At 39.2% G+C, this 14,938-nt stretch overlaps 1 protein-coding gene across 1 annotated transcript; it reads left to right on the top strand.

Moving 5' to 3' along the window:
- The first annotated feature begins 4,093 nt into the window (after nucleotides 1-4,093).
- Nucleotides 4,094-5,050, top strand: LOC112579641 (olfactory receptor 5F1-like). The gene has a single exon (XM_025266408.3). It carries the CDS (start codon nucleotides 4,094-4,096, stop codon nucleotides 5,048-5,050), a length of 957 nt encoding a protein of 318 aa, XP_025122193.3.
- The last annotated feature ends 9,888 nt before the right edge of the window (nucleotides 5,051-14,938 follow it).

Here is a 14,938-nt window from a genome sequence, read left to right as displayed (position 1 = left end):
CACACTCAGCTCCTGGTCTTATTTTTGCTGACTGTATAGAGCTTCTACATCTTTGGCTGCAAAGAATATAATCAATCTGATTTCAATGTTGACCATTTGGTGATGTGCATGTGTAGAGTCTTCTCTTGTGTTGTTGGAAGAGGGTGTTTGCTATGACCAGTGCGTTCTGTTGGCAAAACTGTATGAGCCTTTTACCTACTTCATTCTATACTCCAAGGCCAAATTTGCCTGTTACTCCAGAGATTTCTTGACTTTCTACTTTTGCATTCCACTCCCCTATAATGAAAAGGACATCTTTTGGGGGGGGGGTGTTTGTTCTAAGAGGTCTTGTAGGTCTTCATCAGATCAGATCAGATTGACCCCATGAATCGCAGCATGCCAGGCCTCTCTGTCCATCACCAACTCCCGGAGTTCACTCAGACTCACGTCCATCGAGTCAGTGATGCCATCCAGCCATCTCATCCTCTGCCATCCCCTTCTCCTCCTGCCCCCAATCCCTCCCAGCATCAGAGTCTTTTCCAATGTGTCAACTCTTCGCATGAGGTGGCCAAAGTACTGGAGTTTCAGCTTTAGTATCATTCCTTCCAAAGAAATCCCAGGGCTGATCTTCAGGATGGACTGTTTGGATCTCCTTGCAGTCCAAGGGACTCTCAAGAGTCTTCTCCAACACCACAGTTCAAAAGAATCAATTCTTCGGTGCTCAGCCTTCTTCACAGTCCAACTCTCACATCCATACATGACCACAGGAAAAACCATAGCCTTGACTAGACGAACCTTTGTTGGCAAGGTAATGTCTCTGCTTTTGAATATGCTATCTAGGTTGGTCTTAACTTTCCTTCCAAGGAGTAAGCGTCTTTTAATTTCATGACTGCAGTCACCATCCGTAGTGATTTTGGAGCCCAGAAAAATAAAGTCTGACACTGTTTCCACTGTTTCCCCATCTATTTCCCATGAAGTGGTGGGACCGGATGCCATGATCTTCATTTTCTGAATGTTGAGCTTTAAGCCAACTTTTTCACTGTCCTCTTTCACTTTCATCAAGAGGCTTTTGAGTTCCTCTTCACTTTCTGCCATAAGGGTGGTGTCATCTGCATATCTGAGGTTTTTGATATTTCTCCCATCAATGTTTATTCCAGCTTGTGTTTCTTCCAGTCCGGCGTTTCTCATGATGTACTCTGCATATAAGTTAAATAAACAGGGTGACAATATACAGCCTTGACGAACTCCTTTTCCTATTTGGAACCAGTCTGTTCTTCCATGTCCAGTTCTAACTGTTGCTTCTTGACCTGCATACATAGAACCAGTCAACTTCAGCTTCTTCAGCATTACTGGTCAGGGCATAGACTTGGATTACCATGATATTGAATGATTTGCCTTGGAAACAAACGGAGATCATGCTGTCATTTTTGAGATTGCATCCAAGTACTGCATTTCAGACTCTTTTGTTGACTCTGATGGCTACTCCATTTCTTCTAAGGGATTCTTGCCCAAAGTAGTAGATATAATGGTCATCTGAGTTAAATTCACTAATTCTAGTCCATTTTAGTTCCCTGATTCCTAAAGTAGTGATGTTCACTCGTGCCATCTCCTGTATGACCACTTCCAATTTTCCTTGACTCCTGGACCTAACATTCCAGGTTCCTATGCAATATTGCTCTTTACAGCATCAGACTTTGCTTCAATAACCAGTCACATCCAAACCTGGATGTTATTTTTGCTTTAGCTTTGTTCCTTCATTCTTTCTGGAGTTATTTCTCCACTGATCTCCAGTAGCATATTGGGCACCTACTGACCTGGGGAGTTCATCTTTCGGTGTCCTATCTTTTTGCCTTTCCATACTGTTCGTGGGGTTCTCAAGGCCATAATACTCAAGTGGTTTGCCATTCCCTTCTTCAGTGGAGCACATTTTGTCATAACTCTCGACCATGATCCGTCTCTTGGTTGGCCCTACATGGCATGGCTCATAGTTTCATTGAGTTAGATAAGGCTGTGGTCCATGTGATTAGATTGGCTAGCTTTCTGTGACTGTGGTTTCTCTCTGTGTGCCCTCTGTTGCCTTCTGCCTGTTCCTACCGTCTTACTGTGATTTCTCTGATCTTGAACATGGGGTATCTCCTCCCAGCCGCTTACAGCTCCAGCATGTCCCAGCCTAAGAGGGAGTTTAGGGGTATACAATTAAAAGGGACAAGCTACTGTGTGTTAAATAGATGGTCTATAAGGATGTATTGTATAGCATAAGAAATTATACCCACTGTCTTGTAATTTTTTTTAATTTTATTTTTTTTAATTGATGGAACATTTTTCTTGGTTTCTTCTGTATAACACATATCCATTATAATTATATATATATAATTATGTATGTAATTTATACTATATATAATTTATAATTATGTACATATTTATACATAGATATGTATACATAGGATAATTATATCTAATAAAATCAGGGTATGTATATATATCCCCTTCCCTCTTGAGCCTCCCTCCCCTTCCCCTACCCTACCCCTCTTGCTCTTTGAATAGAGTATAATCTGCCAAAATACTTAATCACTATGCTGTTCACTTGAAACTAGTACAATATTGTAAATCAAGTATACCCAGATTTGTAAAGTTAAATGTTCTTAAGCCATTGTCTTAATGTTCATGGTATAGTATTCTTTTAAGCAAACGATGTAGTTAGTGTCCCCTTTGCATTTCACTCAAGAACAGAGTTAGAAGTTAAACTAACCCAGACCAAAGGAGGAGTACACACACATGCACACAAAGGGATGTATAATAATTTTGTTGTGGGTTATGTACCTTTTTGATTAAGCTTAACTGATAAATAAAGAGGCAATTAAATATCCAATTAAAATTATTATATTTAACCTGGACAAAAAATTTTAAATATAGAGATCAGAAACCACTTTATGATTAAAGTACCACATGCTTTATTTCATTTATTTTCATATGGTCCAAGTGCCACATAATGTTTTATTCAGTTATCTGCATATGACCATATTTTAATTGCTTTGAGACTGAAGCTTCTGTCTTAACAGGACTGACTCGCAATTAAAACCTATAATCTAGTCCCTATGGTTACCCAACCCTCTTTAAGGAAAGCAAAATAAAAGGGCAGTCATGTGTACATGCTCAGAAGGTGGCTTGAATTTTTTGCAGAGAGTAACTGAACTGAATTCAAAGTTTTATGACTTTTCATTTCATTAAAAAAATGTAAATCTTTTTATTTTAAATTTCACCTGAGCATATTAAGAATTCTAATAAAAAAGAAAATAATGGACAGCACAACTAAGACTCTAAGAAGGAAGCTATAAATATCTGGTGCTGCCATTCCCTGCTGTGGACAGGTGCAGTATACGCAACCACATGGAATTAATTTGATAGCATTCTTTGTAATGAGTGCAGTTCTTTTGGTCCACTTGCAAAACACTACAAAAGCATTCTTAAGAAAGTCATAGATGTCAAAATATTGGTTATTTGCAGTAAGCATTGCTGCTTGAAGAACACTGGAGTGATTTCCGGATGGTGATGCATGAATTTTGCTGTTGAAGAATGTACAGAGCAGTCTTGATGAGAAAAGAAGGCATTTGAGTTAACCATACATGTTTGTGCAGAGGATGAGAGCAAACTCAACAAGAATAGCTCTATACTTCACATTTTGGGTGTGAGTGGGCTAGAAGAGAAAGAATAGAATGTATATGCTGCATTTTCAGAAACTTAAATGGACTATACGGACTTTGACCAGCAAACAGGGAGTTCCACAACCCAGATTCAATACAGACAATTGCTTATTGAATTCCATGCTTGTTCATTTGTCCACGAATTTCCCCTTTACTACAGTCACTCCAGGAGTTGGTGATGGACAGGGAGGCTTGGCATGCTGCAGTCCATGCAGTCTCAAAGAGCCAGACATGACTGAGCGACTCAACTGAACTGAACTGATAGTCACCCTACTTACTCTACTATATTATCCCAGGATTTTATTTTTTCCATGTGTTAGTAACTTCATTAACATTTCTACTATTTCTTGTGAAATTTGGACAATGACATATTTACAAGGAATACAAGTTTAAGCATACAACATCTTTAATAAATGGCCAAAAATAATTGTACTTTGCTGATGGAGTTCATCCTGTTGGGATTAACAGACACACTGGAGCTACAAGCTATCCTTTTCTCTCTTTTTTTGGTGATTTACACACTTACAGTTGTGGGAAATATTGGAATGATCCTTTTAATCAGGACTGATTCTCGACTTCACACACCTATGTATTTCTTCCTGGCAATCCTGTCTTTTGCAGATGTTAGTTATTCATCCACCATAACTCCAAAGATGCTGGTAGACTTTTTATCAGAGAAGAAAACCATCTCCTTTGCTGGCTGCTTTCTGCAGATGTACTTCTTTATAGCCTTGGCCACAACTGAATGCATCCTTTTTGGGTTAATGGCCCATGACCGCTATGTGGCCATATGCAGCCCTCTCCTTTACTCCTTGATCATGTCCAGGACTGTCTGTCTAAAAATGGCAGCAGGAGCTTTTACAGCAGGACTGTTGAACTCTGTGGTTCACACAGGTTATATGAGCAGCTTGTCATTCTGCAGTTCCAATGTCATCCATCACTTCTTCTGTGACACCCCTCCAATTTTTAAGCTCTCATGTTCTGACACACACCTGTATGAAAGCATCTTGTCCACTTTTGCTGGTGTGAATATAGTTGGGACTCTGCTAGTGACCCTCACCTCCTACTGCTACATTCTCTTCTCCATCTTCCGTATGCATTCAGGGGAGGGGAGGCGCAGAGCATTCTCCACATGTGCGTCTCACCTGACAGCCATCATCCTGTTCTATTCCACCTCCATCCACACTTATCTCAGACCTTCCTCCAGCTACTCCCTGAGTCAAGACAAAGTGGCTTCCGTGTTCTACACAGTGGTCATCCCCATGTTGAATCCTCTGATCTACAGCCTCCGAAACAGGGAAGTGAAGAAGGCTTTATGGAATGTAATTACTAGGAAAAGGGTCCCTTCATTTCTGGGGTTATTTGGTTAATTGTTTGAACTAAATGGAGTATTTAATGAATTTTAAAATACTGGTTGAAGCTTACTATGATTGTGGACTTCATTTTCTTAACTTAGTAGAGTACATATTGAACTTTAAAATGCTGGATCAACATTTTTCATTAGACTATTTTCTAAGTAATTATGTTGTGCTGCTGCTACTGCTGCTGCTAAGTCGCTTCAGTCGTGTACGACTCTTTGCAATCCCATAGATGGTAGCCCACCAGGCTCCTCCATCCATGGGATTTTCCAGGCAAGAGTACTGGCGTGGGGTGCTTATATTTATATCCTAATATATGAATCCAACTGGAGATGGAAATTGCAACCCACTCCAGTATTCTTGCTTGGGAAATCCCATGAACAGAGGAGTCTAAAGGTTTTCTCTGTCCATAGGGTTGCAAAGAATTGGAAATAACTTAGCAACTAACCCTCATATCCAATAGCATAATCTAAATTATAAAATTCATATGAAACTCTAAAACTTTCATCTAATTGTTCTATATTTCCAATGGGTTCTCAAAAATAAGATGTGTTTTAATGAAACTTTGGTTAGAGAATAAAAAGACTAATTATTGGATTTCCCAGGTGGCACAGTGGTAAAGAATCTGCCTACCAATGACTGAGATGCAGGGGACACGGGTTGACCCCTGGGTCAGGAGGACCCCCTGGAGAAGGAAATGGCAACCCACTCCAGAACTTTTACCTGGAAAATTCCATGAGCAGAGGAGCTTGGTGAGCTGCAGTCTGCCATGGGGTAGCAGAGAGGGAAATGACTGAGTACCTGATCATTTAGAGACAAAAGTTACAATATCATAGGATCTAATCCACAAAGGTCCATCTAGTCAAGGCTATGTTTTTTCCAGTAGTCATGTATGGATGTGAGTTGGACTGTGAAGAAAGCTGAGCACTGAAGAATTGATGATTTTGAACTGTGGTATTTCTTTAGAATCCCTTGGACTGCAAGGAGATCCAACCAGTCCATTCTAAAGGAGATCAGTCCTGGGTGTTCTTTGGAAGGAATGATGCTAAAGCTGAAACTCCAGTACTTTGGCCACCTCATGCGAAGAGTTGACTCATTGGAAAAGACTCTGATGCTGGGAGGGATTGGGGGCAGGAAGAAAAGGGGACTACAGAGGATGAGATCGCCGGACAGCATCACCGACTCGATGGACATGAGTTTGAGTGAACTCTGGGAGTTGGTGATGGACAGGGAGGCCTGGTGTGCTGCAATTCATGGGGTTGCAAAGAGTCGGACATGACTGAGTGACCAAACTGAACTCAACTGAATCATATTTTTAAGTATTTTTAAGGTCCATTTAGCTTTTCCTTTGGTCTTCTTTGTCAGAATTCATGATTAGTATTAATAAGAGATATTGCTATATTACATATGTCAAAAATGCTTAAAATTGATTTCCATTTTAAGTTTTTGAATTATTTCCCCAAGAGATGCTTAAGTCATATTTCAATACTCAACTTTTAATTGTAGCAGTAAACCTTTTATTTCCCTTCTTCCCCTCATGCACATATATATATGTTCATTAAATAATAAGTATGAGCTTATACAAACATATGCTATCAAGAAAATTGCTGACTGACTAGAATGCACCAATTAAAGTAGCACTCTTTGGATTCCTTCCATTCTCCATAGATTTTCCAATGCTTTTCTCACTTTCTCTCTCTCCCAGACTGAGACATATACAAAAACCACAAGCAAAAACATTCAACTATGGCAATTTTTAAGCAGTACATGGCTCCAAATCAGGTAGGTCAATGCTCAGTGAATGAATGTGGCACTTATTCTTTATAACAAGTTCATGGATTTCCTGCATATGGGAATCTGTTATCAAGTTAGCAATAAACATGAGTTAAGATGTTATGTGTCTTAATGTTAAAGTTAAGCATTATATGGAGTTAGCTAGGAAGCTGGCTTAGTAGGACTCTGGAGGAAACTGAGTAGGAGCCTGGACTTGCTAAGGAGACAAGCCCTGAGATGCTGTCAAGCTAACCTTATGGCCTGGCATGAAAGGTCAGTCCATTCTAACATCCATCACCCTATGGTCCACATAGTTGATCTTCACCAAAGGGATATTCATGAAGCCATCAATGTTGTTGGTTCATCCCTGGACCATGCTCTCACGCCACAGGTCCAAATGGTTATCTGGTCCTGGAGGCCATGCTGCGGACTAATCAGGCTGTTCTCAGAGATGGTTCACTCCTTCATTGAGTGACTCACCCACATTTTTCTGTACCAGCTGGCTGCTCATTGACTGTATTTTTCTGCTTTCCCTGTCCTGAGTATTCAATGAAATCATATACATGGTCAAGATATTTCATTAATAAATATCAATATTATATTCCTTGCATCAAATGCTTTAATTTCTAGTATATTTTAGAAATAGAAACAATGTTTGGAAGGTTAAATCCATTTATTCTGTGATTTGGGGCTTCCCTGGAAGCTCAGCGGTAAAGACTCTGCCTATTAATGCAGGAAACATAGGTTTGATCCCTTGGTCAGGGAGAACACCTAAAGAAGGAAATGGCAACCCACTCCAGTATTCTTTCCTGGGGAAGCCTATGAACAGAGGAGCCTGGTGGGCTACAGTCCATGGGATCGCAAAGAGTCGGACATGACTGAGCAACTAAACACCAAATTCTGAGTTTTAGATTTTATGCATATCATATTTTGAACCTTGTTCTCTAATCTCTAAGTCTGCTAAGTCACTTCAGTCGTGTCCGACTCTGTGTGACCCCATAGACGGCAGCCCACCAGGCTCCCCCGTCCCTGGGATTCTCCAGGCCAGAACACTGGAGTGGGTTGCCATTTCCTTCTCCAATGCATGAAAGTGCAAAGTGAAAGTGAAGTTGCTCAGTCATGTCCGACTCTTAGCGACCCCATGGACTGCACCCTACCAGGCTCCTCCTCCTATAGGATTTTCCAGGCAAGAGTACTGGAGTGGGGTGCCATTGCCTTCTCCAAATCTAAGTCTAGTCTCAGTTACTTTCATTTGCAAAGTCTTCAAGTATTTCCAACTTTGGGAACTATTACCACTTAATTATATTTGTTAATTTTACTTAACTGAATATGTACTGCTTATGTAACTCAAGATTATTTATTTAGCATTTAATTGCTTGTTAAAATTATTTTTAAATCATATTTTCTTGCTCATTCAAAGAATTTATGTAAAATATATACAAAATATATATTTTTTAAATTTTCTTTGACTCAAAAGAAATTTAGATTGTAAAAGCATTGAGACCTCTAATTTTGAGTTTGATTTGATCCTTCTCTTCTTTAAAAGACAATATTTATTAAACCCTCCCTTATGAATGTAGCATTCTTTTGTGCCTTTGGCTATTTGCATTTCATTCTGTTTTTCTAATGTCCCTGTCTTTTATTTCACTTGAACATTTAACTTTACCACCTAACACTTATCAACCATGTATTGCCTTATTCAAGGGTTTTTGAGTGTTTTATTTACTAAAGTTAATGAATTTTGAAACCCATGCCTTTATGCTTTGTTCAGTCAGTATTCATCAGCAATTCTGGGAAATCAGAGACTAACTTACAAAACCTGTGAATGTCATAAAGTTGGAAAATTAAGCAAACACACTGGAAAGGATGAAATAATCACAAAGATTCAAATATACAACCTCCCCAAAAGATGAAATTATTGGAGTCCTGCATTTAGGAAAAAGAAATGTGCAGAGACAGTAGGTATTAATATATAAAAATAATGTTTTATTTACATTAGTTAAATATAAACTAACATACACAAAAATAATTTTCATTGGTTCATTTAAAAATGGGAAGTCTTACATTTTGTAAACAGCTATTAGGTAAAGGGTAGTGGTGAGGTTAAGTGAAGCAATAAGCCTGTTTAACTTCATACTACTCAATTAAGTTAAAACGTAGTGTATTAACTTATAATTATGCTTAAAAAGACAAAGATCAGTGATATTATGTCAAGAGGACAAAAATTAATGGTCATGTGTATGGAAAAAAGTGAAATATAAAGTTGTTGAATAGATTTAAAAAGATTCAATCTGTAGTAAAAGAAAGCACAATGAACTTTATTGAAAATATGTAGATTTATTGAAATATATAAATTTATAGAAGCAATTTTAAAACAAAAAGTCTTTTAGAAACTGTATGGAATATATCTCAAATAGAAGGTGTGGTATCAGAAAGCAGAAATGTGGTCATTTGTTGTTAAACTTAGGTATAATTTATTTCTTTGCCTGGGAAATTGGTATGTATGATCTTTTTATCTTTAAATTTTGTGATTTTAATCCTACTGTGAAGACACTGCATATACCTACACTCCATCCTTAAGTCTCAAAATAGTCTGTGGGATGTTTTAGTTGCTTAATAAAAATTATTACCCTAGAGTTGTTACTAAAGAAGGATGAATCTTGGCCAAGGAATTTCAAGTTTTTGCAAACAAGAGATCAACTGGTTGAAGAGCTATGTCAAAAACTTGGTTTCTGAATTGGGCTCCAAGTCCTCAACTTCCTGAAACTGTATGATCATTGTAACCTTGTGTTGTAAAACAAATAAACCTATAAGATATCATTCATTATCCATATTTGTGTTAAGTCTGTTTCAGATCCATTAGCACACTGGTAAGAGAAGACAAAAAAACAAAAAGAACATACAGACTTGGAGAGTATATGGAGATACAAAGTTTATTTAAAGGCAACACTGACTCTTGCTTTAGTATATAAAAAAAAAAATCATTGCCAAGATGCATAATTCAGAGCAGTTTTCCCTACATTTTATTTTGGATGTTTTATGGTTTCAGGGCTTGTATTTATCCTTAATCAATTTGAGTCGATTTTTGTTCATGCTGTAAGATAGGTGTCCAATTTCATTCTTTTACAAGTGGCTATACAATTTTCTCAGTATTATTCATTGGAGAATTGGTCCTTTTCCCACTGAGTGTTCTTGGCTTCCTTGTCAAATATTAGTTGACTATACACAAATGTTAATTGACTATACACAGCCGTGCTGTGCGGCATGCAGGGTCTTAGTCCCCCAACCACAAATCGAACCCAAGCCCCCTACAGTGGAAGCATGGAGTCTGAACCACTAGACCACCATGGAAGTCCCTAAAAGACTTGGCCTTAATGCTCACGAGGGGTCGAAGACACAACATTTTAGGCCTGTAAGGAACAGAAGTAGATTATTATTTGCAATAGTGAAGACATGGAAGCATCCTGACTGTCCATTACTGGATGGATAGGTAAAGAAGATGTTGTATGTGTATGTACATGCACACACACAAAATGGAGTTATTAGCCATAAAAAAGGAAACCTTGTGATTTGTGACAACATGGATGGACCTTGAGGGCATTATGCTAAGTGAAAAAACTAACCAATCTGATCACATGGACCACAGCCTTGTCTAACTCAATGAAACTATGAGCCATGCCATGTAGGGCCAACCAAGACGGACAGGTCATGGTGGAGAGTTCTGAAAAAATATGGTCCACTGGAGAAGGGAATGGCAAACCACTTCAGTATTCTTGCCTTGAGAACCCCATGAACCGAGTGAAAAGGCAAAAAGATAGGATACTGATAGATGAACTCCCCAGGTCGGTAGGTTCCCAATATGCTACTGGAGATCAGTGGAGAAATAACTCCAAAAAGAATGAAGAGACGTAGCCAAAGCAAAACAACATCCAGGTGTGGATGTGACTGGTGATGGAAGCAAGGTCCAATGTCATAAAGAGCAATATTGCATAGAAAGCTGGAATGTTAGGTCCATGAATCAAGACAAACTGGGAGTGGTCAAACAGGAAATGGCAAGAGTGAACATCAACATTTTAGGGATCAGGGAACTAAAATGGACTGGAATGGGTGAATTTAACTCAGATGACCATTATATTTACTACTGTGGGCAAGACTCCCTTAGAAGAAATGGAGTAGCCATCATAGTCAACAAAAGAGTCTGAAACCCAGTTCTTGGATGCAATCTCAATAACAACAGAAGGCACACCATTGAATATCAGGGTAATCCAAGTCTATGTCCCTATCAGTAATGCTGAAGAAGCAGAAGTTGAACGGTTCTATGAAGACATACAAGAACATCTAGAACTAACACCCAAATTGCTATTGCTAAGTCACTTCAGTCGTGTTCGACTCTGTGTGACCCCATAGACGGCAGCCCACCAGGCTTCCCCGTCCCTGGGATTCTCCAGGCAAGAACACTGGAGAGGGTTGCCATTTCCTTCTCCAATGCATGAAAGTGAAAAGTGAAAGTGAAGTCATTCGGTCGTGTCTGACCCTCAGCGACCCCATGGACTGCAGCCTTCCAGGCTCCTCCATCCATGGGATTTTCCAGGCAAGAGTACTGGAGTTGGGTGCCATTGCCTTCTCCAACACCCAAAAAAGCTGTCCTTTTCATTATAGGGGACTGGAATGCAAAAGTCAAGAAATACCTGGAGTAACAGGCAAAGTTAGCCTTGGAATACAGAATGAAACAGGGCAAAGTCTAACAGAGTTTTGTCAAGAGAACACACTGGTCATAGCAAACACCCTCTTCCAACAACACAAGAGAAGACTCTACACATGCACATTACCAGATGGTCAATACAAAAATCAGATTGATTCTATTCTTTGCAGCCAAAGATGGAGAAGCTCTATGCAGTGACCAAAAATAAGACTAGGAGCTGACTGTTGCTGAGATCATGAACTTCTTATTGCCAAATTCAGCCTTAAATTGAAGAAAGCAGGGAAAACCACTAGACCATTCAGGTATGACCTAAATTAAATTCCTTTCATTACACAGTGGAAGTGAGAAATAGATTCAAGGGATTATACCTGAGAGAAAGAGTGCCTGATGAACTACAATGTTTATGACATTGTACAGGAGGTAGGGATCAATATCATCGCTAAAAAAAGAAATGCAAAAAAGCAAAATGGCTGCCTGAGGAAACCTTACAAATAGCTGTGAAAAGAAGAGAAGTGAAAAGCAAAGGTGAAAAGAAAAGATATACTCATTTGAATGAACAGTTCCAAAAATAGCAAGGAGAGATAAGAAAGTCTTCCTCAGTGATCAGTGCAAAGAAATAAAGGAAAATGATACAGTGGGAAAGACTAGAGATCTCTTCAAGTAAATTAGAAATACCAAGGGAACATTTCATGCAAAGGTGGGCTCGACAAAGGACAGAAATTGTAGGCACCTAACGGAAGCAGAAGATATTAAGAGGTGGCAAAAATACACAGAAGAACTGAACAAAAAAGAACTTCATGACCCAGATAATCACAATGGTGTGATAATGGAGCTAGAACCAGACATCCTGGAATGAGAAGTCAAGTGGGCCTTAGGAAGCATCACTATGAACAAAGCTAGTGGAGGTGATGGAATTCCAGTTGAGCTATTTCAAATCCAGAAAGATGATGCTGGGAAATTTGATGACAGCAAATTTGAAAAACTCAGCAGTGGCCACAGGACTGGAAAAGGTCAGTTTTCATTCCAGTCCCAAAGAAAGGCAATGCCAAAGAATGCTCAAACTACTGGACAATTGCACTCATATCACATGCTAGTAAAGTAATGCTCAAAATTCTCCAGGCCAGGCTTCAACAGAGCGTGGACCGTGAACTTCCAGATGTTCAAGTTAGTTTTAGAAAAGGCAGAGGGATCAGAGATCAAATTGCCAACATCCACTGGATCATCAAAAAAGCAAAAGAGTTCCAGAAAAGCATCTATTTCTGCTTTATTGATTATCCCAAAGCCTTTGACTGTGTGAATCATGACAAACTTTGGAAAATTCTTAAAGAGATGGAAATATCAGACCACCTGACCTGCCTCTTCAGAAGTCTTTAGGCAGGTCAGGAAGGAACACTTAGAACTGGACATGGAACAACACACTGGTTGCAAATAGGAAAAGGAGTACATCATGCAGAGTTCATCATGAGAAATGCTGGGCTGGATGAAACACAAGCTGGAATCAAGATTGCTGGGAAAAAATATCAATAACCTCAGATATACAGATGACACCACCCTATGGCAGAAAATGAAGAAGACCTGAAGGGTTTCTTGATGAAAGTGAAAGAGGAGAGTGAAAAAAATTGCTTTACGTTTAACATTCAGAAAACTAAGATCATGGCACCTGGTCCCATCACTTCCTTGCAAATAGATGGGAAACAGTGGAAACAGTAACAGACTTTATTTTGGGGGGCTCCAAAATAACTGCAGATGGTGATTTCAGCCATAAAATTAAGACTCTTGCTCCTTGGAGGGACCAACCTAGACAACATATTAAAAAGCAATTACATTACTCTACCAGCAAAGGTCTGTCTAGTTAAGGCTATGATTTTTTCAGTAGTCATGTATGGATGTGAGAGTTGGAGAATAAAGAAAGCTGAGCACCTAAGAATTGATGCTTTCAAACTGTGCTCTTGGAGAAGACTCTTGAGAGTGCCATGGTCTTCAAGGAGATCCAACCAGTCCATCCTAAAGGAGATCAGTCCTGAATATTTATTTGAAGGACTGATGAATCTGAAACTCCAATTCTGGCCACCTGATATGGAGAACTGACTCATTTGATAAAACCCTGATGCTGGGAAAGATTGACGGCAGCAAGAGAAAGTAACGACAGAGGCTGAGAAGGTTGGATGGCATCATTGACTCAATGAACACGAGTTTGAGAAAACTCTGGGAGTTGCTGATGGACAGGGATGCCTGGCATGCTGCAGTCCATGGGGTCACAAAGAGTTGCACATGACTGAGTGACTGAACTGAACTGATACATATATGTTTCTTAATGGTCTCTCAATTCTGATCCATTTTTTTTAACATGAGTACCATACTAGCTCAATAACTATAACTTTCAAATATCATTTGAAGTCTGGAAGTGTGATCACTCCAGATTTGCTCTGGCTCAAAATTCCTTAGCTGCCAAGGGGTTTTACATTGCTCAATGTATAAGGAAACTTGATGTAGTTGGGTGCTAAATAATGAACAGTTTCTTTCTAAATACTTTAGCAAATTACATCTCTCAAAGTAAGCTGCAATATGAAATGAATTGTTTCTATTTCTAGTACTTTTTTTATTTCTCCATTTACAAATCCATCTGTGAAACTTTGAAATCAATTTGAATCCAGCAAGCAGCCAACTTAGTCATGCTACAAACAGACCTGACATGGGCAATCATGTCATGACAAAGAAGATGAAGAGAATGGAATCACAAAATACACTTTTAATAAGAGGAAGTGAAATGGAAGAAGAGACTGATGACAAGATATTTGTGGGATGTATTCAGGAAAAAATCTCTTGGACAGAATCTGAACTCAGTGACTCAGATTTTAGCGTTAATGTTCTTTATGTATGGATGTGAGAGTTGGACTATAAAGAGAGCTGAGCACTGAAGATTTTATGCCTTTGAACTGTGGTGTTGTAAAAGGCTCTAGAGAGTCCCTTGGATGGAAAGGAGATACACCCAATCAATCCTAAAGGAAATTGGTCCTGAATATTCACTGGAAGTACTGATGCTGAAGCTGAAACTCCAATACTTTGGCCACCTGATGTGAAGCACTGATTCATTGGTAAAGACCCTGATGCTGGGAAAGATTGAAGACAGGAGAAGGGAGTGACAGAGGATGAGATGGTTGGATGGCATCACTGACTTGATACACAAGCTCTGGTAGTTGGTGATGGACAGGGAAGTCTGGCGTGCTGCAGTCCATGGGGTCACAAAGAGTTGGACATGACTGAGCAACCTAACTGAACTGAACTGAACCTACCAGGTATGAGCTGATAGCTCTTTTGTGGTTTTTATTGGCGAGGCCCTGCTTATTAGTGATGTTGAGCATCTTAATAAACTTGTTGACCATTTATATATATTCTTTGGAAAAATGTCTTCAAATCATTTGCCA

The sequence above is a fragment of the Bubalus bubalis genome, chromosome 16, assembly GCF_019923935.1.
Source record: "Bubalus bubalis isolate 160015118507 breed Murrah chromosome 16, NDDB_SH_1, whole genome shotgun sequence".
In the NCBI taxonomy this organism is placed as follows: Eukaryota; Metazoa; Chordata; class Mammalia; order Artiodactyla; family Bovidae; genus Bubalus; species Bubalus bubalis.
This window is presented reverse-complemented; position numbering and strand designations above follow the sequence as displayed.